A 24,158-nucleotide genomic window follows, 5' to 3' on the forward strand; every position below is an offset into this window, starting at 1 on the left:
AGTTATATATATATATTTGCTATATATGTATATAGCATATATCTCCACATTATTGCAGCGCACTAGCGCCGCCGTCCTTCTGCGGCTGCGGCAAATTCAGCGTGTACAGCTTTTTCGTGCTCTCCTCGCGGCTCGCCCTTTGACAAGGTGCTGCCGCGCGCCTAACCTCTAAACTCGGCCATCGAAGGCCTTATTATGCAACATCTTATTTATCGCGAGTCCAGGGTTAATGTACCTGATCTCCGCCTCCTGGCGAAGTGAACGGCTTAGAGAAGCATCCCGGTGACCCGTGCGACGACTGTCAGCGAGAGTAAACAAGGTTCGTCGTTATACGATTCCTTCAACGTGCCTTTGCTCTGTGTATCTCGCGAAGTGTGCGCTGCTGCTGCTGCCTCGTCGTCGCGTGATTTTTCGTCAATATAAAGAGGCTTCTGCTTTTTTCCGCGTGAATTTTCCTGCGAAATTTCGCGGTGTCTGTTTGCTCCAAATTGATTGTTTTGATCTGCTCCTATTTCGAGGAGTTGTCATTGATTCACGTTCATTAAAGTCTGTAAATGTATATGCATCTGGTGCTCTTGGCATGGAAATATACTTTATAATATGGTAGATTGAGGTTTGTCCGAGTGCTAAATGCTCCAGTTTGCTTGTTGATGTTAGTGAGAATTTTCTGCTTGAAAAATCAGCATTGTTTTTACTTTGGAAAATTACTATCAACATGTTCTATCATAATATATGTCATCGGTATAAACATGCGCTAGGCAGTTTCATAAGCAGTGATGATATAGTAGCCCACAAAGTCACTCATGCCAGTCAAAATGTTTTTAGGATGAGAGCAAGAGGCTGTTGAGCACAGCCACTGGAACATTAATATGATATTGGCGCTGCAGTCAGCCAGGTTCTGTCGGAAATTATCATGTTTATCAACATTAAAAGTACTTACAGTGACAGTGAGTTGTTTGGTTTTGATTTTTAGTTCAACCTTTTTACTGTATAGTTCAGTCTATAACTATAGCAATTTAAAATAGTTTTGTTATAATTTTGAAAAATAAAGTTTTGAATATAATTTTGTATCCTAATTATACTATTTTATTTATGTATACTTGTTTATTTATAGTACTCTGCAAGTGCACCACAACAGAAAGAGAAACCTCTGATTTTCAAAGAACCACCATGTATAGCTGTGGGAAAAAAACACAAATTACGTTCCATCGTCATAGATTCAAAAACTGTAATACCTCCTGACATAGATTATCTAAATCCTGATACTACGGTAGATAGTCAAAATCAATCCAAAGCAATAGCTACTAAAACATGGAAATGGGGCAAGATAGAAATAGATCCAACGAAACTTCACAAATATTGCCTTATGTTATCAAAAATAAGGTTAACATGTGAGTGTTTGTATTTTATTTTATTCATGGCTTTTAAAAATCTTGTTTATAATTTGACTCAAATTTTTTCTAGCTTTGGTAGTAATTACTGCTATGGGTGGCTATGCTATAGCTCCAGCTCCTTTTGATCTCGTCACATTTCTGGCATGTTCTGTTGGCACTGGATTGGTTTCAGCAGCAGCCAATGCTGTCAATCAGTCAATGGAAGTTCCTTATGATGCCCAAATGGCCCGTACTAAAAACAGAGTTCTAGTCCGTGGTTTACTCGCGTTAGTAAAAATTCTATAAACCATTATAAATATTGTAACATTCTCTAATACCATCAATTTTTTATTAGCCCTGAGCATGCAATTGCCTTTGCTGCTATATCCGGTATTGCAGGAGTGACTCTTCTAGCAACACAAGTCAACACCCTTACTGCAGTCTTGGGAGGCGCTAATTTGATTTTGTATACATCTATTTACACCCCCATGAAGAGAGTCAGTATTCTTAACACATGGGTTGGTTCTGTTGGTAAGTTGATTATTCCTATTACATTTTTTGACCGATTTTCTAAAGTCTGGTGATAATTATTGTCATTATACAATTTTAGTTGGTGCAATCCCGCCTCTGATGGGATGGGCAGGATGTGTCGGAAGTATTGCTGCTCCTGGTGCCTGGATTATGTCTGGCATGTTGTATGCTTGGCAGTTTCCACATTTCAATGCCTTATCGTGGAATTTGAGGCCTGACTATTCGAAAGCTGGTTATAGAATGATGGCTGTTAGTAATCCCGATCTTTGCCGAAAAACATCGTTCAGGTATACGGTGGTCCTCACGGCTCTGTCATATCTGGCGCCAGCTTTAGATGTCACTAATTGGTGGTTTGCAATTGCATCTACACCGTTAAACGCGTACTTCCTCTATCTCGGTAGGTGCTTTTGAATTATTTTTCACTGTCTTTTATTAAATTATTTCATGATAAATTTTTTGTTTCTAGCATGGGAATTCAGGCAGCATGGCGACGCACGTACGTCACGGCGACTGTTTCGATTTTCACTGTTACATTTGCCAATTTTAATGACGTTAATGCTTATAAGCAAAAAGTATTGGTTTTTGAATACCGACAAAAAAGAAAATTCGCAGTTAAACGACGTTACAGAAAAAAGACAATTAATTGAATCAATATCAAGAATTCTTCAACCGACATCAGCTTAAATCTGTAGCTTGGCAGGTCAAGCTAGATACGAATCTATAACACCTTGTGTTATCGTTATTTGTACACCTGTAAAATAATTAGTCAAAATGACTTTGTAAAATACAATCTTGTATTATAAATAAGATACATGAGATTTATTGCAGTGATAATATAGTAACATTTTAAGTTAAACAAAATTTTACTTTAGCAAAAAATAATCAGAATTTTAAATGGAACTAATGCAGATAAAAAAATAGATTAATAGATGTATAAACATTATTTACAGATATTTATTGTAACAATTAAAATCTCAAAGTGTCAACTCGCGTTCTCTCCGTTTTTTCTCTGCATAGCAAAATCTATTGCCATTTTTCTTCTGGTTTTAGTCAAATTTCTGTGGCCACTACAATCTAAATTTTCCGTGTAACATTTATTTCGACAACACTGTCGGCACAATTGGTATTCACATTTGGAACCCTAAAAACACAAGATATTCTGATCAAATGTTCTTTCATACTGCAAAAATGTTTAATTAAGTAAAAACTTACTAGTGGGTTTGGACAATTATCACATAAATTTGAGCCTCGTTTAACACGTACTTGTGGTTTGTTTGGTCTCCGAGCTATGCGTCTTAATTTTTTTAATCGTTTCCTCGATATTTCGTTTCCATCTTCATCTTTGTAGTCCCTCTTCTCAGCCGAAGTTTCCTGTAAATAAAAACGTGCATACATGTATTATATTTTAGCGTTAGTAATATTATCATGGCAAACCATGCTAGACGCATAATCGTTATCGCAAAAACTTTGCAAATTGTGTGTAAAGAGATGAAATAAAAAAGGATTCTAACCGTTTGTACTCTTTTTGCTTCTACTTTGCTAACATGCACTTCTGGACTATCCCGTACGTATGGTTGGCACAACCACGGCGGAAGCTCTAAATTATAATCTAGAACAAGCAACGAAATTTAAAATAAAATCAAAGTCAAAAATAAATTTGATGATAAACAAAACAAACCTTCGTTCTCTCGACGCCAAATCAGATGACCCTCGTGGTAAGGCAAGTACTTGTCTTTTAGCGCTTGCACAACGCTACGGAATGATTCCATCGTCGAGTTTTGAGCCAGATGCGTCCTCTCGTTTGCGTTTTCTGGTAAAAGAAATCTACATTCTTGTTAAAAGCGGGATACATTTTTCTTCATCGATTTACTAAGCTACAAAGTTAACCCGTTGTATTTCGAATTGTCGATACTTGTGTTACACGCTTTGAGAAATCATTTGTCAACCTACATGTGTTGGAAGAGTTTGAAGAGGTGACCCCGAATATAGGATGACGGCGCCGGATGAATGTCAAGAAGGTCGAGGTACTCCGTCGCAGGCTCCCAACAGGGTGGATACCCGCCCTCAAAAATATGCGGGTTGTAGAGATTGCCCTCGGCTGACATGACGCCTTGGACGCCTGTTTCTTCTATACACTTTTCTACGTCTTGTATGCACTGGATGTTACCGTTCGCAAATACTGGTACTTTAACAGACCGCCTAAATATCGAAAAAAAATCGTATAAGTTCAAAGATTAATTGTAACTTCTAATTTGAATACTATACCTAACAGCGCATATATGTTCCCACGATGCTAAACCCGTGAGTGGTCCCTTTTGCTCTCTAGTTCGTCCGTGCACAGTAAGTATCTTAGCCCCTGCAGCCTCTAGCATCTTGGCGTATTCAATCGTCTTATTGATATCAGGAAAAACGCGGAGTTTGCACGTAATGGGAATCTTAACTCCTTGGCTCATCTTCGACACTGAAAATTAAATTCTAAGGTGTTAGTTGCAAAAAAATACATAAATAAGCAATTACGGTCTGCTATGTTTTTAAAATCAATACCGATTTCTTTCAAAAGCTCCCAGTCGTCTTGTAAAAAAGCTCCGTAGTGACCTCTTTTCGCAATAGCCTGCGGACAACCGATATTTATATCGATCGCGTCGCAATAGGGCTCCGCTAAAAGGGCTGCGTTCAGCAATGTCTCTGGATCGTTTCCGCAAAACTGTTAAGTGACAAAGTTGAAACGCATGTAAGTAATTACATTATTTTCTGCGAAAAATCATGAATTTTATTCAATCCTTAACTTTTTATCTAGAATCTATACTTTTCGTGATCTTCTTCCATTTCCTTAACGATATTTTCACTGATATATTTATAATATATTGAAATCAATATAAAAATTTTAGTTCATAAAGAAAAGAAACAATTAAAAAAATTCCATAAGATAGTTATGCATACCTGAACGATCAGCGGCCGATCCTCGGGTGTGCTTGCGAGGGCTTCAGCCCGGTACTTGGGATCTCTGCAGAAGACCGACGAGTGCAGCATCGGCGTGTAGCATAGCTGGGCGCCGTGTCTTCGACTCAGCAGTCTCCAAGCCAATTCGCTCGCGTCTACCATTGGCGCCACGACGTAACGAGGTGAGCCCAGCACGTCGCTCCAGACATTTACCTCCTCTTTCGTCTCCTCTTTATCCTCCTTATCCAGCTCTTCTACTGAGCCCATTGTTTTTTGCTCTGAAATTGAACGATGAAAAAACGTGATTCAAGTGGTGGATTGGCTAGCGAGATAGAGGCGTGCTTAGGGTGTTGGCTCTTTGGCCGTCGAGTGGGTAAATAGTTTCGTTGCGCGAGTGACGGCTTTGTTTGCTAAGTTTTATCGTGCAATGCCTTGATAATACATATGTTTTTCTACGAAAATTATGAAACTTATATATTACTTATTGATAATTTGTAAATGTTTAATATTTTTAATTCACAACACTCAACTAGTTTAATGCTTTTTCTAAAAAATTATAAATCAAGTTGATGCTCAAGTAGAAAATACATGATACGATCAGACGTACATGACGGCCATTAAGCCATCAAAGTTAAGTAAAAAGCTCTATAGATTTTTATTCAATAATTAATATATTCGATATTCAAACGTAAAAATAATAATTTCATTTTTCACGACGAATTGATTAAAATAGATTAATGATCAATTTCGATTTCGTTTATGCACCATAAAGATAATGGAGACTATGGAAATGAATAGAGAGGGCATAATAGAAACACAGGTAATTAAATAGCCATGAAAATTTATTCGGGCATTTATTTCACTTAATTGTTAAACAATAGAATCGTGTATAAATATAAAATTATTTAAAACATCTTGCCTGTATCACATGGAAAATGTGTGCTTATGTACCCTTTTTTGTTGTTATGTTTTGATCAACCAGATTTTATACATATAATTCTTAAACGAACAATGAGACTCACACGCGATGTGCCGCAATACGCCTATTTAACGATATAGGGCAATGCATTATAATAGCTTGGGTTTTCTTAAACCTTATATTATGCAGCGCAATGCCAAACAACATTCCTTAGGTCCACTCAGCATTATTGCTCTTTTCCATATTTTAAAAAAATTTTTTTATTTTTTATTTATTTTGTTCAGTCTTAATTATGCAACGAAAATAAGGCTCATACGAATGTAGGTAAGAAAAACGCATAGATAACAATGTCGCAAATCGTTCCTTTTTCAACGATATTTTATACTGTTTTTCATCTTCACAATCATACAGAACATCGCTGGTTTCGTACTTTTACAGTACGCTGTTTAGCAGTAAAATTATTCAGTAGAAAAGCTCGCGTTTATCTGCGGATATACGTTTTATTCAAAATAGACGTCTAAATTTTTACTCGCGCAGAGTCATAGGCTGCGGCGATTATACGACACTTTTTTATTATACATTTTCCATATAACGGCTCGTATAATCGCGTATACATTTATTCGTTTATTCAGAAGTATTGGGGGATACCAAACAATTGTGTCAACGAGAGTATGGTTTCTTCATATGTTCACAGCAAGACCAATGTGATGCTAGGTCAAGCATTGCACGGAAAAACGCTTTCCGTAGCAAAATTATTCTTGTTTGTTAGGTAGGGTTTTTCATGGGCAGAATATTATTATAGATCCATTTATTTTCTAATGATCATATTCAAAATTACGAATATATATCTTCTAAAGTTACGCGCTGGAATTATGTTTAATCAAAAATCTACTTTTTGAGTTACTTTTTTAGATATTAAAAAATTGTATTAATATAACTATTGTAGATTATAAGCTTATCTTCAAAGTAAATAACTACGTAGTTTTTGAACTAAATCTAAATAATTTTAAAGAGCTACACTTTTACTGAAATATTATTTTGATTTTGTTGCCAATTCATATTTACATTCGTTTTTGATTCTTGTTTCTGGTATTACTATATACATTTTAGCAATACTAAAATGTATTCAATAAATTGTATGTCTAGGATTAAATCTATGCATATAATAACTATAATTAATATGTCTTCTATACATACTTTAAATATTTTTTTATGCTTAAAAATTACTTCATTGAAGAGTTTTTATAAACTCTTATTCTGCCCCTGATGAAATTTAATATTTGGTTTTGCTAGATAAGACGATTTTCTCCGTGCTTTATGTAAATAAATCAAGAGATTGTCATCGACTTTATACGAAGTCTTCGAAACATAAACAATCGAAATTCAAACAGTAAACATAGTTGCTGAAAATAGCTTTGGTACGGCTTATACTTCACATGAAACAAAGTGCTCTTTTAATTCCTAAAGTGTCATTGTCTAAAATTCTGATTTTTAGTTATCTCTAAAATTTTATCGGCCCATAAACTCTAAAAGGTTAAGATTCAAAGTTTTCACTCGTCGGGTCATCTTTGCTAAACTTTCGAGATACATTGTTCAATGCATATACTATGCTTAACAAAGTTTATTATCAACTATTTGTACATTGGCACGGAAGAATGATTTGTTAATTAGTTTAGATTTATGCTTATATCATTATTCTAATTTTGAGTTTCGATTCATAATGGTTGCTTATTTTATGTCACAATAGCTCATGTATTATTCAATAGAATAAGTTAAAAAATTTCTAATGCATCCTATAGGTCAATCAAATTGTTTTATGGACAATTCAACGCTCTGATAAAGCAATATACCATTTCAGATAGACATCTAATCTTATTTGATCTATATTATATTAATACTCTCTGCAATTACATTTATTAGTCGTTATACACGTATTATTATATTCTTTAAAATTTAGCTAATATTGATAAAATTCAACAATACTAGCAACGAATGGATGATTGAGAATAATCGAGTTTAAAATTCAAGAAATACAATACTTTCATGAGTTGACAGCAAAGAACTTTGATCATCACATTTTTAATCGTTACGTTATATCAAAAGAAGTTCATTAAACTAAATGTGTCTATAACAAAAATCACGAATGCGTCAAACTCGAGAACCGATGAGCAAAAACTTTGTCGATCTCGCTTTCTAAAACTACGGAAAATCTCGATAAAACCCTTTCGAAACACCATAGCTGAGTCTTCCTCAGTCCTCTCTCAAACTCTTACAACTAGAAAACAACAACAACGCATCATCTCTCGACAGTCTGCACACGTCCAACCATGATCTATGAACTATTTAGCGGTGGGAAGGTGAAGTGATTGAGCGGCGGCGATCTGGGCGAGGCCGGCTTGGACAGCTCGGACTCGGGTATCGGCGATAGCTGGGCGGACTGTGCGAGGTGCGGGCCCACCTTGAACCTGGGCCTTTTGTGGCCGAGCGAGGCTCGCCTCACCCTCAAGTGGGGCTGGTTCCTCTTGACGATTGCCAAACTAGCCGGGTCAGCGAGTACGAGCTCGGACTTGCCGAGTCGGTGACGCGAGGGCAGCGTAAGCGGCGGCAACTTTGTCGGCGGCTGCAGCTGCTGTTGCTGCTGGACCATCGGTAAGAGAGAAAGCGGTGACACGCTGTCCTCTCTGGGCTCGACTGCAATGCACCGGATGGGCTCGTTTTTGAAACTGCGATCATCCTCCTTGGACTCGGAGCCAGCGGTGAGCGGGTTGATCTTGTTCTTGCGGGCGCTGCACGCCTCGGCATTGATAGCCCTTTGCCGGGCGTTCTTTCTGAGTCTGGTGCGCAGGAACGTCTGGATGCGGCGCATGGTCGTACAAGACCTCGCGCTAAGCGGAGGCTTACCGTCGTGATGACGCTCATCGAGTTGCAACTCGGCATTGGCCTGGCGCAGCTTGCGCTGCTTGGCTTTCTCGAGACTTGCCGTGGAAGAGGGGCCCATGATGGAGAAACAACAGGAGACGGGCGATGGCGTCGAGGGCTTGAGCTCGAGAGGCGGACGGTCGAACTGCTGGATCTGCTGGATCTGCTGCTGCTGTTGCGAGCCATCGGCGTTGAGGACGGTCTGGGTAGAGGTGAGCTCGATCTGGGTCTCGTTGCAGCGCGAGTCATAGGAGAAGTAGAGGTGGAAGTTTCGGCGCTCCTTCTCCATGTCGCTGCGCTGCTGGATCGTCGTGGTCTGCAGCGTGTTGCAGCCGTTCTGACTCTGCTGACTGATCTGAGCAGTGGTCGTGGTGGAGGTGTGGGTCGAGCAGATGTAGATGTTGCGCGAGTCGCTCCGGCTACCGTCGTTGGCGTTCACCGTCTCGCAGAAGTGGTATCGCAGCGGCGCGTCCTGCTGAGGTTGCTGCTGCTGGTTGCAGAAGGACGAACGATTGTTGAGGCAGACAGCGGCTATTCCACCGTTCCTGCCGTTCTCCTCGGTGATGGTAGCTCCGGAGCTGGCGTTTCTCGCCACGGCGTTCTGCTTGTTGTGCTTGCTCCGTAGGTACTCGTAAGTCGTGACTCCCAGACAGGCGATGTAGCCGTGGAAGAAGCAGAGGTGGATGAGCAGGACGGCGGCGATGGCCGAGAGGATGCCGACGATGGAGATGACGATGAGCGAGCCGGTGCCGGGCAGCGGCAGACTCAGCGGCAGCGTGACGTTGTCCATGTCAGTGGCGTTGTGCTCGGCCCAAAGCCGCGCCTCGAGACGAACGAGCGACAACTCGGCGACGACGAGGCCGAGGACGGCCAGGGCGATGACGATCGCCGAGACCAGGCAGACTATGAACGCGGCGTAGTTTCGCCTGCCCACGCAGTTGTTGAGCCACTTGCAGTGGTGGTCAAAGCGCGCGACGCACTTGTTGCAGACCGAGCAGTGCTTCGTCCTCTTGGAGGAGGCGTCGACATTACACAAGTGACACCTGCCGTTCTCGATGACGTGCAGATGCTTGCTCCGATCGAACTCCGGCACTAGCTTGGAGGCCGGCTGTCGTCGAACCTCGGCCTCGGCCGGGTCGAGGAGGAGAGCGCAGAGATGAGCGGCTAGATGGACGAGAAACGCGGAGCCGACGACGGCGCAGACCGGCGGTCGAAGCTGGGGTCCGAGGACCGGGACGACGCAGCCGAAGGTGCTGGCTCCGACGACGGCGAGCACGAGCCAGCCGAGGAACTGCTGCGGGTGTAGGGGCAGCTGCAGCCCGTGAATTCGCCGGAAGCGACGCTGCTCCGGTGGCGTGAGTCCTGTCTCTTGGAGTGAGCAGTAGCGAGACAAGTGACGTGCGAGGCGGGTGGAGTTGTGCTGCTGCTGCTGCTGCTGCTGTCGGCTGTTGCGCGCGTTTCGCATGCCGGACAGCCGTTGACATAGCGACGACGCCGGCGATTGCGCGGCTGCTGAGGGTGATGGTTCCGGCGGCGGGGGGTGGTAAGCTGCTTTATAGTCTCAGATTCGGCGGCACGACGCTTCTGGAGGAAACCTGCGGAACAAAGCGAGAGAAAGAACTATTACCGTTGGAAAAGTTTCTATTTGCAAATATTGAAGGAAGAAATTGCAAAAGAAAACGTCATTTGTTTTATACCTCGAAAAAAAACGAGCTGTTTTTTCTTGTTAAAGTGCAAAGCCGCGTCGTATCGATTTTTCTAATATTAAACGCGCTGGGTGAAGTTCAAAGTGAAGAAGTGCAAGGCACAAGGCGATAACTTTATTTTATATATATATATATATATATATATATATATATATATATATATATATATATATATATATATAAAGTGTAAACCTTTGTGTACCTTGCCGATGCTCGAAGAAAAAAGAGCTATAGGCGTCTACAGCTTTTTTCCTATATGCACACATTTATAGATATACCGCATAGAATCGCTCGAGGTCAAGGGTTATTTTTTATCGTTCCTTCTCACCAGTCTCATACCATTAACGGGGCATATCATAAAAATAGCTTTAATAAATTACTGCTAACGTCGCCTTATAAGCTTTGACATTATCATTTTCTACCATTTCCCATCGATTTTCCCCGCGATACTATACTTTTTCCGACCTATACGCACTAATTTTTCTAATTGAATGTAAAGCGCGTGACGCTATTTCAAGCCCGCGCAGCTGGCATTTCTAATTAGTCCGCACTGTATCACGTCGCCACGAAACTTTTAATATGCATACGAAAGAATCCGCGCAATTATCCCGGTCACTTGTTTACAGACACTTTTTTATGGAGCTATACAGCGACCTATAGACACTGTGACCCACATTCTATATAGTAACAAGCTCAAGCGAAATGAACTTGTCACAGTTCGGGAGTTGCATCTAAATATCGAATTAATTGAGACACGACATATTGCACGCTGTTTATCAGTTGTTAAACTCGACCGACTCGCGAATTTTAATAACGTTTTCGTGTACGTCATAATAATCCTTCGACGGATAACAAAGCTCTGACTGCGCGTCGAGCAGATCAGCACGTAACGTGAAAAGCATCGCGCGGCTGACGGCAATAGTGCAACAGAGTATAATCCGGTCCTAATCGTGCTCGCGCGCGCGTTTTCCCCCGTATGCAGCAGCATATATGGATTATAAGAATCGATGAGAAATTACGTATTCCGCGCGCGATAAAATATTCAAGCGGCCGCTACTCGCTCTACTCTTTCTCGCTTCTACTCTGTATAACGAGGGACCATCATCGTTCGGAACTAGATCAAGCCTATAAATCAAACCCCCTACACTGAGATACATATACGAATCCGACAGTTACATGTAATTATGGATAAGCGAAAAGAATATAGAAATACTTACCAGAAAACTTGATCTCGGCGAGAACCATCAGTCCTTTGTCTCCCGATACGCAGTCACTTGCAGGCCTGCACTGATAGCAGTGCCGCTACTTCCACCACCTCCTCCTCAGCCGCCGACGACAACAACAACATCGTCGTCGTCGTCGTGGCTGCTGCTGTTGTTCTGGCTCACGACTGCAGCTAGTACTGCTTAGCGCCTATACACACGCGAGGAGGACTCTTGCGCACTCTACACACTCTCTCGCTTAAGTCTTCTTCGATATCATGGTAGTGTATAGGGGGTATACACCCACGCCCCTACACGCTCGTGTCTTTCTTCGTTCGCGCCACAGCGAACTAATACTGATATCCGCTGCCACTACCACTAGCACAACTTGTCTTCCTCACGCAAATCGATAGCGACATGGCAACCCTACCTATATACGCTACGTGTGTGCAGTGTGTACAGTATAAAAAAAAATCGGCTGCACTATTATAGCACCAATAAGAGGTGAATTGCGTCCGGAGTGTGCGCGCGCGTGTTGTATGCTACGCCGCTGTTCTGTAACTGTATATATACAACACGCGAAAATCGCGCATCGCGGAACGGAACTACCGCGAAAAACCGGATCGATATGAGAGAGAGAGAGAGAGAGAGAGAGAGAGAGAGAGAGAGAGAGAGAGAGAGAGAGAGAGAGAGAGAGAGAGAGAGAGAGGTGCGTGCGAGGAGCGGCGTTGAGCTCTCACGACTTTGCCTTTTCGGAGGGTCGATGTTTTTCTTTCCTTTATTTCTTTGTTTTCGTGTGGGTAGAGACATTGTTCGGTTCAGGGGGAATAGAATATAAAGGAGTAGATTGAATAGGGGCGATAAGTCGCGGAGGGTTGTAAGTGGAAGAAGGCAAGTTTGGTCATACAGTTGAGGAGATTGTATATGTGAAGGGAACCTGTCATAGCTTGATAAGGCAATACTCTTTCGGTTGTTATGGGGTTCGGGATTTATTCAATATTCTGAATAAAATTTACGATTTACAATATTTTATAGCAAATTTCTTCAAATGTTAGAAAAATGAGTAAAATAACTACGTGTATGCGTCTGTTTCTACTATACCTATACTACTTTTACTTGTAAAATAGAAGAATAATGTATCGTGTTACACGTTTTTACAACTATTTATTGAGTATTATAATTATTATTAATTCATGACAAATTAAAAAATAAATTATTTAACTGTGCACACTGTGCTAAAAAATATTGCATATTGGTCTTAAGTTTTCTTGAACTGTATCATAAACCTATTTTGTGGGCCTACTTGTTTTTGCATCTACAATTGTTCTATTCTTTTTTTTTTATCAAAAGACTATTTTAAGTTTATATTGTGTGCATTTTAGGCATCAAAGCTTCTATTCTCTTTGATAAGTAGACTGTTTTTTGATGGCCTATTGTGCACCCTTTGAAAAGAACTCGATGCAAATTCAAGTCTGAATAGCTGACCTACTTAAAGATCAGTCTAAATATAAGGTATAATATAATACCAAATAATACATTTTACAATTGAAAAATATATTTAATAAATCATTTTTAAAATCAAATTTGTCAAGATTGCTCAAAACAAATAAAACAAATGAATAATAATAAAGAGATGTTCATAAACTTGTGATAAAATTCTTTAATTTCATAGCCCTACATTGGATGTCTGGTGGTTTTATAGCATTGTATTTGCATAAAACTAGTAAGATTATTACCATGGTAAATCTTAATTTTTGCATACATCTGAATTGATACAGTACATTGTATCAGAAATTTAAATCAAAGGTTTAAATTTTAAACTTACAATTAAACAGATTTGTTGAACTAAAATGCTCTAGATTATTCAACAGTTGTCAGTTGCTACAACTATGCTATTACCAAGAGAACCTTGATTAATTGTCAATTTGTGTTGTACGTACAAGGCTTTGAAAATTTTCTACATGTATGGACAGAACACAAAAACGAATAAAAATAAGAATTGTTTAGAATCAGAACAATATTTATACTTATGTTACAGTTAGTTCTTATAACCTTTACCATTTTTGGGTTATTAAGAGAAGCAACTGTATTTCTTTAGATCAGGACCCTCTATCGGATGTGACATGTTTAAATAGTTGAAAATAAACATTTAATTGATTTACAAACCTATGTCCTTTTTCATTTAACGCAATATAAGTAGTGTTTTGATGTATACACGTGACACACGTTAGTTTTTTCAGTGGTTTTAAAAATCATAAAATAAGCCTAAATATAACTTTTGAAACGCGTACATAAGTAAGCACAAACATAATTTTACTTACAATTCACGGAGCAGCTCCGGCTGTCGACAAAAATTCAACAATCAAAAATTGTAACAATATAAACACAAATGTGCAGAAAGCTGCACTAAAACTTTTTTATTATCTCTTCGACGTATACATAGCTGACGTAGTTTTAGAGATGCGAAAGTGTAACATAAGCTACGAACGAGTCTGGCGACGACAGCGCCAAATCCCGTATATACTTATCGACCTAGCAGTAGTCTACGATTTCTATACATAATGAAATTTGACAAACGAATAAAGAATTTTTATTTTAATTTCAATAGCGCAAGAATGAAACCACGATACATCTAAATTACCGATGTATCAGCAGTAAAAACCATCTATAAAAAAGGCAATAATCGAAACTTTTGCACTTGCCATCAGATGGCCCGTAACTTTTTTATTCTCATCAATCGAGTTCCAATCTATGTGCTCAATGTACATTCGGCGTGTGTATCGTGGTCCGTGGCTCTGCCAGCGGTCCAAATTCGACAAGACATCTGTGCCACGTAATTTTCCGCTCGACGAAAATCGTCCACTGGGACAGCGCGCTGCGGATCCCAGTCTGTGACAGTTTACTCTCCCGATGTTAGTGCTCGTGGCCGGGGCTACCTGAACGCTTCTGCTCCTGTTGCTGTGTGTGCCTAGGGGATAGACACCATGGGAGGATCTCATAGCGTCGAGATACCCGGTGGCGGCACGGAAGGTTATCACGTACTCAGGGTGAGGCAACCTGTCAAAATAATTGAGGCGTCTTATAGACAAGTATGGAAGCGTGTGGAGTATTAATTGATACTTATTTTGGCTATTGTAGGTGCAGGATGGCTCGCCAGGGCAGAAGGCCGGCCTCGAGGCGTTTTTCGATTTTATTGTATCTATTGGAAACACAAGATTGGTATGTGTCTATGCATTTTCTTCTGCTATGTAGGTGTTGGAGTGTTTGGATCTTGGATGTTTATTGTGCTCTTGGGTTGTAGGATCAGGATAATGATACCTTGAAGGAACTGCTGAAGGCTGGAGTTGACAAGGAACTTTTGATTACTGTGTACAGTAGTAAAACTCAGTCAGTGAGGCAGACTACTATTATGCCGAGCATGACATGGGGTGGCCAGGGGCTACTTGGAGTGAGCATAAGGTTTTGCTCATTTGAAGGTGCTAATGAGAATGTTTGGCATGTCCTGGTAAGATATACTTAGTTTTTCTAACTGTATACATTTGGATTTGTCTATCGGTGTAGTGAATTTCCTTGTTGATTAGTTTTAAATAAATATATTTAAATAAAGATAGATAGGTTATCGACCTGTGAAGTCAACAAATAGTTTTGGGTTGATAGGCTTCATAACATCACAAAAGTTCATCAGTCAATAAATCCTTTTGATTTCAGGAAGTTCATCCTTCTTCTCCAGCGGAATTGGCTGGTCTAAGACCGTTTACAGATTATATCATTGGTGCAGATTCAGTTCTTCATGAGAGCGAAGACTTGTTTACACTGATTGAAGCTCACGAATCTCGTCCACTGAAGTTATATGTTTATAACATTGACGATGATTCTTGTAGAGAAGTCACTATTACTCCTAATAATACATGGGGTGGTGAAGGAAGGTAAGAAAATAAAGATATTTACTTGTTACAAGTATCAACAGTTCATGTAATTATAATTGAGGGTTTATAATCTTTCAGTCTTGGATGTGGAATAGGATATGGTTATCTTCATAGAATACCAATCAGAAATATTGTGGACAACAAAACTCATAATGTGCTTCCTTTGGTAAGACAAATAACATTATAGTCATTATAATTATGTTCAAAAATTATTTATTCTGACAAAATTTTATATCTTCCAAATTTAGACTAGTGTTCAAAGCACAACAGCTACAAATGTTCAACAATTTTCTACACCTCCAACTTACACATTTCCTTCAATGGATCCAGCAAAAACCAAACAAATTGCTCAACCAACACCTGTACCACAAAACATATCTGAACCCCAGACTAATCCTTTAGTAACCGATCCTAACATCGTAATAACAACAAGCACAGTAAATACATCTATTCCAATGTATTCTTCTCAACAATCGCCTAATATCTCAATGCAATCACCACAACAATCACCAACAAGTATTCCAATGTACTCCCCACAACAACAGCAGCAGCCTCTTCAACAGCCAATGGGTGTTTCACAATATTCATTGCAACAACAACTGAACTATCCTCCTAGTAAGTAAAAGTAACAGCAAAAATTAAATATTTACAATATAAGACGCAAAATCTTGAAAACACTTATTGTATTTTAGCTATTCAACCAGCTGATTATACAAGTACACCTAACATTCCTGGTATGCCAATGAGTCCGCCGTTACCACCGAGTACAGTTCAAAGCGAATTGTATCCTAGTTATAACTCGCGCTCTACGAGTATAAATCTGGGTCCGTCGCCAGCTTCACCAATTTCACCGAACATACCGAGTCCCAATATTCCGCAACCGCAAGTCGTGACGACTCCCATCTCGCTACCTGGAATGCCGCCTATTACTGTCAGCGCCGCTGCACCTCAAAATCCATCATTTTACGCGCCTGTAATGCCGCAAAGTCAAATTCCTGAGGCTAATGTTGTGTCCTCGCCAACCCAATAACAAACACCAAGATGAAATCCAAGAAAGGAAAATGACAAGCCAAAATGATGAAGATTGTTATGTGCGTGAGAGAACATTGTTGTTTCTTGACTGCTTTGAAAATTTGTATTTGTAGAGATAAAGAAGGGAAAGATATCGTTGGGTTGGAGATATACTATTATAATAATCAAAATCTCAGGCGCAGTGTATTTGTTGCAGAAGATCAGTAATCGTGTGTAAAAACTACTGCGTTTTTATTGTAAATATAGAATTTAGTAACTTTGTCAATGATTTTTTTTTGTATTAAAAAATCTTTGAAAATTCAATCAGAGTTACAAATAATCAATTTTCAAACTATAAAGATTTTATATTTATTTATATCATACACCTGATAAATCTTTTATGAACCAAGATCTTGAATGGCGATAATAAAATATTATGATTGTTGGATAGCTTTATATTCTCTTTTTTTTTTAAGAATGAAAGTAACTGCTCTTAAATATCTTGATTGTTGCTTTTTAGTTGTTGAAAGTAACTGATTTAACAACATTTTTAACTTCTGTTAGTTTTCCTTTAATATATGTTTATAACTACAATACATTTTTTTGCAGTATTTTTGAAAAGGGTATATATTATGTAGATTGTATTACTTTTTTTCGAAAATGAAGTTAAAAATTTATTACATAGATGTTAATTTTATTAAAACATAATAGGTGGAGCAATTTGAGTTACAAACATAAATAATGCTTTTGCATACTACAATTTATTTGTTCAAATTGTGATGCTGATTAGAAAAAATAATTAATAAATATATAACTTAGCATTTCTTATAAGGTTAGAATATGAATTTATTCTTTGTATAAATAAGCTGCAATTATTGCTGCTTCACTATAATATTTAGTTTAATAAAACTGCACAGTTTACAATTTCATCTCTTTTTTAATTAATATATTGTTATACTAATTATTATTCCTTCTCTACATTTATAATTCAACACAAATAATATTTATTATAATTTTCAATAAACATGATCAAAAAATTGCTAAATACAAAAGTATAAATAATTTGATTGAATATTATAAATGGTGTGGGTTATAAAATCCAAATAAAACACAGTAGTCCAAGAATAATAATAAAGGGAGCGATTACTGTATTTGACTCGCATATCATTACATTATAATTCAGTAACTGGACACCAATATATCTCCACTGGTCCTAACTTATTTCATACAGCTTTAACAATGGTTTCACCACACAAGCAACAAAAGAAGATTGTAGTTCCTTGTATTTCTTAGATTATGATTTCCCGGTCTCCTAACTCCTCGTCGCTGGGTAGAATGACCTTGGCAGGATCGATGACATTTGGATCGATCAGTGGTAAGCCTGATTGCTCTCTGCGCCTCAGCTCTAAATAGGCTTCTCTCAGTGCCCAGTCTCTCATCCTAAAGTCAGGCAGGTATATAAGAATATAGCCTCCTATGCCAAAGACTACAGATATTGAGATAAACGTGAACATGTGCATAAAATGTCTGTCAAGGTATTCGGATTCCTCGCTGAAACCGTAGGAGACCCAGTACTTCTTAGGCTTGATTTCGCACTCAGTAGCCGTCGTTGTTGCCGTTTTGGTTTGGTCAACCGTAGTGGTTTCACTCTTCTGGGTACCAGAGGTGCCGACGGCGCGGCAGAGGTTCAGCGGCTGCCGCGTTCTGGAGACGACGGCGGGACTCAGTCGACCCACCAGTCTCTGAGCGTTACGAAGGCACATTATACCTGCCATTATCGTCGTTGGGATGAACTACTGGTTGTTCGTGCGGAGCTTTTCCTTAACGCCGTCGAAGCCTGCTCGAAAAAGAGTGGACTCCTGCAGTTGTTATGAAATACTCTCAGCTGATCAAATCTTAAGATTCACAACCGCGGAAAGGGTATAGATCTAAGTCGTCGGCCGCGAATACACAGTGACGACCCACCGACTTATACCCGCGGAGTCTGAAGAAACGTGTCTGTCCCTGTGGCGCGCGCGCAGAGAGTATAGTATCTACTAGATAACCTTTATTATATATATATATATATATATATATATATATATATATATATATATATACATCATAGATTACGTGTGAAGTGACACCAGCGCCAGCCCTCCCTTCCAACGACGCGCTCACAGCGAATAGCAGACGTAAACTTTGTTATTTTTGGACAATATTTTTGGAATCGAATTATTAACTTTACACATAAATTAGCAGAAACATATCTCTTAATAAATAGATTAGAAAAATTAAGATCTTTTATTATATTATAATATAAAAATATGATACAATTCATTGATATAAAAAAATATAAAATACGTATTTTTCCTATCACAGTGTTAGATATCATAATGACATTCAATATTAAATATATATATATATATATATATGTGAATATATTATTTAAAATATACAAAATAAATACCAATTCGATTTACTCAGTAGTCAGAATCAAGTAAATAATAGAATTTGAATGTACTATCACTTGATTAAGATCTGAAATTGTAAAGAGAAATATTAACATTTTACAATGCACAAATAAGTTTTTTACAAAAATTGAATACTCACCGCTTTCTAAAGAATTAATTCCAATTTGAGTGAACTCTGTATTCTCATAGACACCTACTAGAGGTATATTTGAAAATATTTTCCTGAATATTTCAGTTTTTTTTAATCTTTGTTGGAAAGATTCATTATTATTAGATGGCACCATTGCAAGAGCCAGTGAGTTTGACTTCAAATGAATATCTTTTTTGAAATTCGTCAATTTATTTTCTACTTCTGCACTGGATAAATTCATCTTCAATACAATTGACCAAGAATTTAGAGCTAAACCAGATACTCTTATAACGGTTAGCCAAACAAAATCATTTCTACCAAATCTTGAATATGTTATTTCAGACACTCCACCACCCCATAGTGAATATGAACCAGGTTTGCATCTGTAAATCATTAAAATAAACATATTTAAATCTGCAGTATGTACAAATTACATGTATAGATAAATGAATGAGTAGTATACAATTGTAGTAATTCTGCAGTAGGAAATTTACCTTTGTTTTAAGCTATTAGAAAACTCAGCTAGGAAAGAGTTATTATCTGAAATCATATCTTCTTTTAAGGCCTCTGACTGATTTCTAAGAAAAATAAAACAATTGTGTTCATCTTCAGTAGAAAGTAAGGAACTTATTGCTTCATTTGCAAGCCGAGACATTGTACTACTTTTTGCATGATCTGGTAGGTCTGTTTCGTACGGTACATAACAATCTACTTTTAATTTATCAGTAGATGGCAATGCAATTCCTATTCCTAAATTTTTTATCGTACAAACTTCTTCAGTGTTCAATGATAATCCTGATGTTTCAAAACATCCATAAAACATGCCCATTTTCACATAATTAGCATAGTAACAATGAACTGTAATAATAAATTTGAAATCATTTTTTTATACAACATTAATGTACAAGGTTTAATGATTTATTAATTTCATACAGTGATCATGTTCTCTTTTAAAATTATAAGTGCTATCATGAAATAAGAGCATAAAATGTGGTAATGATCTTAAAGAATCACTGAAATGCCATTTATTTTGTAAATATTTGAACGTATCTTCATCATTATCACTGTCATTGTCATCAGACTCATATGTTATTGGCAAAGTCAGACTTTCAATATCATTGCGTTTAGAAATTTCTATCTTGACTCTGTGATGCCATGACCTTCAGAATCATTAAAATTAAAATACTTAATATATGAATTTTAAAATAGCATTTGTATATATATATATATATATTTTTTTTTTTTCTACAAATATTATTTACAAAAAGTCAATTCAAAATTTTAGCTTACTTGCACACTGCAGCGGCTCGGCAAAGATCTTTAAGACTTAAATATTGAAAAATGTTATCCAAAACATCATAGAAAATACCTTCGGTGCATAAATTGTCATTGCCACTTTCTTTCTCTTGTGTTTGTAAGTTTTCCATTATAGCCTTTGTTGATCAATCCACAAGTAAATAATATAATCAAGTTATTATTTCAATATTGAGAAATAAAAACATATGTCTTTATATATATGCTCCATAAGGGTATTAAAGTAAATTATAGGGTTAACGTTAACAGCACAAAGCTATAAAATAAATGTATGTACATACATACTTTCAACTCATATATAGAGCACTATAAATAACTACGAAGTCAATTTTTTCTCTGTTTATTTGTGTACAAGTACGCGTTTATGTACGCGAATGCGGGTCTTTAAACGGATGATTTTTCAATAACAAGACAATGATATATTTATTTAGTTTGATGAATTTTGTATTTGATGTATTGAACAGTGGTGAGCTCTTTCTACAACTCCGTAAAGTTTTTATTCTTGTTCTGATAGTCGCAAGGCAGAAACTAACAATAAATATTCAATATGTTTTATCGGTTTTTTTTTTTGACAATTATACTTATATTAGTGTTTTGCCATCGTGGCGCTGTTTGCGTGGCGCGTGGCGCAGTTGATAATTTTGATATTAATATTAATTCATATGCATTGTTACATATATATAACGCAGTACGAATGTGTTTATAATAATATAATTACACTATCTAAAAAATTTAGACATCGAATCTAATTCAATGAATTATTATTTATTATTGTCAAAATTTTTAAATTCGTTCTACTATACTTGATACGGAAATCACTTACCAGGTGGGGCTAGTATATCTTCATTCCCTATATACTACTTCTCAGTGTATATAAATATATATATATATATATATATATAAAATGTATGCACTTATATTATATAAGTTATATATATATATATATATATATATATATATATATATATATATATATTTGTGTGTGTGTGCAGTTGAAGCTTATATATTGCACTAGTAAACTAGTTATTACATATTCTATTATGTCTATACAAGTTTTGGACAGATTTGCAAAGTAAAGATGCAAAGATATGATCATTTCGCACTGTTTATCTTTTTACAATATCAAGTGCTCTGATAAAGCAATATTAATTCAAATTGATTCATTTTTTTATCATTCTGAATTGGACATAAAAAGTTGATACTTACGCAAATGCAGACGAAATACATACAAACTAGAAATTTTTTGTAGCATATAATTTCTGAGTTTGTGAACTGAGCACTAAGGAAATGGGAAAAGCCGAGCCAAGTCTTGATGATATACTCAAGAAACAAAATATGGCAAGTTCTAAAATGGATTCAACGGGAGATAACACAGTTTATTATCTTAAACATCAATGTAAGAAGCAGAATTATATACTATATTCTTATAATGCATTGTTATAATTACATTAAATTAATAATATGTAATGTTTTAGGTATAGACAAAATACAACAAAAGTGTAAAAAATTCTTTGAAGATGCAAAGGTCTTTGATAAAGTTGATAGCATGATGAAATATTTGCTATCCCACCCTCTCCTATTAGCCGGTTTCATTATTGTTGTTGCAACTTTGGTTATTCCAATATTTTTATTTACAATCTTTGCTATTATAAATGTTGCAATTGCTTTTACTAGTTTTATAATTATTGAAGGTAATCATCACAAAAAAATATAATTTTAAGTAACATATTTAAATAATGATTAAGATAAATAATGGCTTACTTTGTTACTTGTTTGTTGTAGTAATGCTGCTGATGATTGGAATGACAGTTCTTAGTTGTATTATGTTTCTTATTATTACAACGATAGCAGTTGTAGCAATATCTTTTCTTTTGTCATTCTATGTTACTTACTTTTCATTTTTGCTAGTCAGAAGAAAATTGATAAGTAAATAGTAATAATGCAGTATTATACAAAGGATTATTTTTAATTATTCCAGTAGTACGTTAACTTGTGAATAAGAAATGTCTATTAAAAACAAATTTTTTCACTAGTGCGTATTTCATGAAAAGTATTGTAATTTTTATTTTTTCAAAAAATATATATTTTTTATAAGAAGTAAAAAAAAGTCGTTTTTATATCTAATGTAAAGGATGTGAGGTAATAAAATATCGCATAATTTATTACAAATGTGATAAGCTCAAAGGCTAGTGTCAAAGAAAAAAATTATAAAAAAAATCACAATTAATGATAAAAGAAGTTATTTGTTCTCTTTACAGTCTTTGGTTATCCTTGTGTTATCCACTGTAGATTGAAATACACCGTCCCATGATAAATCTCTTAATGTTTTGTAATCTATGTCACTTTTGTACGAAATTTTTTGCAAATAGTCTTTTTTGTTTGTTATATCTAATTAAATGTTAAGGAAACATTTTTGAAGATGCATAAAATATTCAATGTTTAATATTAAATTTAAAATTAAAGAAAGTAGTAAAGGATACAGCCTTCAATCACAGATTCTGGAGCAGAATAGTCCCATCTTATACAAGTAAATTCTTTGTAAAGTTTGTGTTTTCGTCTAGAAAAATATCATAAATATTTCAATACATGTGTAAACTAAACAATGAAATAAACAAATTTATACTTACTTTCCAGTTTCTAACAACTGTTGATCACGCAAACTTGGTTTTGCTTTTTTCATAGTTTTATGCTCTATCTCCAATTCTCTAAGTGATATATCTAAATTTTCCTTTTCTTCGTTTATGTCTGTCTGTAAATTGATCAAAATTTAGAGTTATTCAATTTTTTAAGCTGAAAGAGAAAATGAAATTTTTCTTACCAGTAAGCGATTATGTTCGTCTGATTCATATTGTTTACGTTCAAGTTTTTGCTTTTCAGTTTCAAACTTTTTTTTTAAAGACAATACTTCTTTGGAAAGCACTGCGATTTCTCTTTTGTTATCTAAAAAAATATAATCTTAGAATGAAGAAATTGTGACTTATTTTTAACAACGAAATAATTTACAAATTGACTGAATTAAATAAATTACCTAGTAATTTTATTGTAATCGTATCATTTTGAAAATTATTGTCTACTACTTCACGCAACAATAATTTTATTTTAATTAGACTATTTGCATGTTTTTCATTCATTGCATTTATTTCTTCCATATTATACTAACGGTTACGATACGTACGCTCGTAAATGAAATAAAATATAAGTTAGGCCCTTGTTATACTAACAACAGATGATTAAAAATAGTAATCTGTCGTAAAATTTATCAAAATATATGCATATTATAAGTAAAAAATATGACAAAATCTAATCCGTCCTCAAAACACGGAAATTAAAACACGGAAAACACGGAAGTATAAATAAAAACAATAAACTGAGAGACTTTCGGTGTAGCTGCTACTCCTTAAAGTCTTGTAGCAACGCAGATAGACCTTAATAGAAGCGCAAAGCCCCATCCCAAAGTGAGGCACCCCGAGCGCTAGTACGCACCCCGACTACGCGCGGCGCGTCAGTCTAATTCTGGCGTTCTGCCGGTAACATGAGATGCGCGATCGATAACATACCACTCGGGACGGTAAAATGTTTTTTCGCTATGTGCAATGGTAAAGCTATGCATTGCAACTATGCTAATTACTGTTGACAATGCGTAAGGACTGTGCACAACTAAAAATAAGTACTAAACAACACGAATAAGCCAATTATACCCTAAATTCTTATCCTTAAACGTCGATAACGTTAGT

The 24,158-nt window shown here is 36.7% G+C and overlaps 8 protein-coding genes across 15 annotated transcripts; 3 read left to right on the forward strand and 5 right to left on the reverse strand.

Moving 5' to 3' along the window:
* The first annotated feature begins 69 nt into the window (after positions 1–69).
* Positions 70–3,419, forward strand: LOC100123510 (protoheme IX farnesyltransferase, mitochondrial). Of its 4 annotated transcripts, none has more exons than XM_001607104.5 (7): positions 70–319; positions 826–947; positions 1,115–1,391; positions 1,465–1,660; positions 1,729–1,904; positions 1,984–2,301; positions 2,371–3,419. In XM_001607104.5, exons 2-7 carry the CDS (start codon positions 870–872, stop codon positions 2,586–2,588), a joined length of 1,263 nt encoding a protein of 420 aa, XP_001607154.1. In that variant the 5' UTR covers positions 70–319; positions 826–869; the 3' UTR covers positions 2,589–3,419. The 4 variants fall into 4 exon arrangements, with proteins under 4 accessions (XP_001607154.1, XP_003424094.1, XP_008212668.1 ...); XM_003424046.5 differs by having other exon boundaries at positions 150–741; XM_008214446.4 differs by lacking the exon at positions 70–319 and adding an exon at positions 353–652.
* Positions 2,749–14,047, reverse strand: LOC100123506 (tRNA-dihydrouridine(16/17) synthase [NAD(P)(+)]-like). Its single transcript, XM_008214448.4, has 9 exons — positions 13,912–14,047; positions 4,845–5,122; positions 4,449–4,608; positions 4,170–4,365; positions 3,855–4,103; positions 3,583–3,728; positions 3,416–3,513; positions 3,117–3,275; positions 2,749–3,045 (listed from the first exon to the last, which is right to left on the reverse strand). Exons 2-9 carry the CDS (start codon positions 5,109–5,111, stop codon positions 2,887–2,889), a joined length of 1,434 nt encoding a protein of 477 aa, XP_008212670.2. The 5' UTR covers positions 5,112–5,122; positions 13,912–14,047; the 3' UTR covers positions 2,749–2,886.
* On the reverse strand, positions 5,669–13,835 carry LOC100123499. The gene is made up of 2 exons (XM_001607093.6): positions 11,606–13,835; positions 5,669–10,277 (listed from the first exon to the last, which is right to left on the reverse strand). The coding sequence occupies exon 2, from the start codon at positions 10,145–10,147 to the stop codon at positions 8,096–8,098; it is 2,052 nt and encodes a 683-aa protein (XP_001607143.1). The 5' UTR covers positions 10,148–10,277; positions 11,606–13,835; the 3' UTR covers positions 5,669–8,095.
* An 88-nt stretch (positions 14,048–14,135) lies between the features above and the next one.
* Positions 14,136–16,983, forward strand: LOC100123491 (Golgi reassembly-stacking protein 2). The gene is made up of 7 exons (XM_008214438.4): positions 14,136–14,637; positions 14,729–14,809; positions 14,892–15,095; positions 15,299–15,516; positions 15,595–15,682; positions 15,765–16,131; positions 16,209–16,983. The coding sequence occupies exons 1-7, from the start codon at positions 14,575–14,577 to the stop codon at positions 16,544–16,546; spliced, it is 1,359 nt and encodes a 452-aa protein (XP_008212660.1). The 5' UTR covers positions 14,136–14,574; the 3' UTR covers positions 16,547–16,983.
* Positions 16,984–17,644: 661 nt separating this feature from the next.
* LOC103317220 (NADH dehydrogenase [ubiquinone] 1 beta subcomplex subunit 11, mitochondrial) lies at positions 17,645–18,552 on the reverse strand. Its single transcript, XM_008214437.3, has one exon. It carries the CDS (start codon positions 18,300–18,302, stop codon positions 17,817–17,819), a length of 486 nt encoding a protein of 161 aa, XP_008212659.1. The 5' UTR covers positions 18,303–18,552; the 3' UTR covers positions 17,645–17,816.
* Positions 18,431–22,812, forward strand: LOC100123472. 4 transcript variants are annotated; one of them, XM_016983032.3, is made up of 5 exons: positions 18,432–18,551; positions 18,635–18,701; positions 21,674–21,820; positions 21,900–22,115; positions 22,207–22,770. In XM_016983032.3, exons 3-5 carry the CDS (start codon positions 21,712–21,714, stop codon positions 22,356–22,358), a joined length of 477 nt encoding a protein of 158 aa, XP_016838521.1. In that variant the 5' UTR covers positions 18,432–18,551; positions 18,635–18,701; positions 21,674–21,711; the 3' UTR covers positions 22,359–22,770. The 4 variants fall into 4 exon arrangements, with proteins under 4 accessions (XP_016838522.1, XP_016838521.1, XP_008212657.1 ...); XM_016983033.3 differs by lacking the exon at positions 18,635–18,701 and having other exon boundaries at positions 18,431–18,551; positions 22,207–22,812; XM_008214435.4 differs by lacking the exons at positions 18,432–18,551; positions 18,635–18,701 and adding an exon at positions 21,013–21,250.
* Positions 18,780–21,012, reverse strand: LOC100123478. 2 transcript variants are annotated; one of them, XM_001607070.6, is made up of 6 exons: positions 20,710–21,012; positions 20,401–20,543; positions 20,044–20,270; positions 19,605–19,968; positions 19,120–19,493; positions 18,780–19,047 (listed from the first exon to the last, which is right to left on the reverse strand). In XM_001607070.6, the coding sequence occupies exons 2-6, from the start codon at positions 20,535–20,537 to the stop codon at positions 18,986–18,988; spliced, it is 1,164 nt and encodes a 387-aa protein (XP_001607120.2). In that variant the 5' UTR covers positions 20,538–20,543; positions 20,710–21,012; the 3' UTR covers positions 18,780–18,985. The 2 variants fall into 2 exon arrangements, with proteins under 2 accessions (XP_001607120.2, XP_016838519.1); XM_016983030.3 differs by having other exon boundaries at positions 20,706–21,012.
* LOC100680539 lies at positions 21,822–23,876 on the reverse strand. Its single transcript, XM_008214436.4, has 6 exons — positions 23,453–23,876; positions 23,243–23,364; positions 23,052–23,173; positions 22,905–22,981; positions 22,186–22,812; positions 21,822–22,094 (listed from the first exon to the last, which is right to left on the reverse strand). Exons 1-5 carry the CDS (start codon positions 23,571–23,573, stop codon positions 22,664–22,666), a joined length of 591 nt encoding a protein of 196 aa, XP_008212658.1. The 5' UTR covers positions 23,574–23,876; the 3' UTR covers positions 21,822–22,094; positions 22,186–22,663.
* Between the last annotated feature and the right edge of the window lie 282 nt (positions 23,877–24,158).

This window comes from Nasonia vitripennis, chromosome 2 (assembly GCF_009193385.2).
Source record: "Nasonia vitripennis strain AsymCx chromosome 2, Nvit_psr_1.1, whole genome shotgun sequence".
In the NCBI taxonomy this organism is placed as follows: domain Eukaryota; kingdom Metazoa; phylum Arthropoda; class Insecta; order Hymenoptera; family Pteromalidae; genus Nasonia; species Nasonia vitripennis.

Coding starts and splice junctions, on each gene's coding strand:
- LOC103317220 (XM_008214437.3), bottom strand. CDS start 18,302: ATGGCAGGTATAATGTGCCTTCGTAACGCTCAGAGACTGGTGGGTCGA.
- LOC100123510 (XM_001607104.5), top strand. CDS start 870: ATGATATTGGCGCTGCAGTCAGCCAGGTTCTGTCGGAAATTATCATGT. Junction 948..1,114: donor TAAAAGTACTTACAGTGACA/GTGAGTTGTTTG, acceptor GTTTATTTATAG/TACTCTGCAAGTGCACCACA. Junction 2,302..2,370: donor CGCGTACTTCCTCTATCTCG/GTAGGTGCTTTT, acceptor TTTTGTTTCTAG/CATGGGAATTCAGGCAGCAT.
- LOC100123478 (XM_001607070.6), bottom strand. CDS start 20,537: ATGGAAAACTTACAAACACAAGAGAAAGAAAGTGGCAATGACAATTTA. Junction 20,271..20,400: donor CGAGCCGCTGCAGTGTGCAA/GTAAGCTAAAAT, acceptor ATGATTCTGAAG/GTCATGGCATCACAGAGTCA. Junction 19,969..20,043: donor TAAAAGAGAACATGATCACT/GTATGAAATTAA, acceptor TTATTATTACAG/TTCATTGTTACTATGCTAAT.
- LOC100680539 (XM_008214436.4), bottom strand. CDS start 23,573: ATGGAAGAAATAAATGCAATGAATGAAAAACATGCAAATAGTCTAATT. Junction 23,174..23,242: donor ACGAACATAATCGCTTACTG/GTAAGAAAAATT, acceptor ATCAATTTACAG/ACAGACATAAACGAAGAAAA. Junction 22,982..23,051: donor CAGTTGTTAGAAACTGGAAA/GTAAGTATAAAT, acceptor ATATTTTTCTAG/ACGAAAACACAAACTTTACA.
- LOC100123499 (XM_001607093.6), bottom strand. CDS start 10,147: ATGCGAAACGCGCGCAACAGCCGACAGCAGCAGCAGCAGCAGCAGCAC.
- LOC100123491 (XM_008214438.4), top strand. CDS start 14,575: ATGGGAGGATCTCATAGCGTCGAGATACCCGGTGGCGGCACGGAAGGT. Junction 14,638..14,728: donor AAGGTTATCACGTACTCAGG/GTGAGGCAACCT, acceptor TGGCTATTGTAG/GTGCAGGATGGCTCGCCAGG. Junction 15,096..15,298: donor AGAATGTTTGGCATGTCCTG/GTAAGATATACT, acceptor TTTTGATTTCAG/GAAGTTCATCCTTCTTCTCC.
- LOC100123506 (XM_008214448.4), bottom strand. CDS start 5,111: ATGGGCTCAGTAGAAGAGCTGGATAAGGAGGATAAAGAGGAGACGAAA. Junction 3,729..3,854: donor TTCAAACTCTTCCAACACAT/GTAGGTTGACAA, acceptor ACAAGAATGTAG/ATTTCTTTTACCAGAAAACG. Junction 3,046..3,116: donor ATAATTGTCCAAACCCACTA/GTAAGTTTTTAC, acceptor TTGTGTTTTTAG/GGTTCCAAATGTGAATACCA.
- LOC100123472 (XM_016983033.3), top strand. CDS start 21,712: ATGGGAAAAGCCGAGCCAAGTCTTGATGATATACTCAAGAAACAAAAT. Junction 21,821..21,899: donor TTATTATCTTAAACATCAAT/GTAAGAAGCAGA, acceptor GTAATGTTTTAG/GTATAGACAAAATACAACAA. Junction 22,116..22,206: donor TAGTTTTATAATTATTGAAG/GTAATCATCACA, acceptor TGTTTGTTGTAG/TAATGCTGCTGATGATTGGA.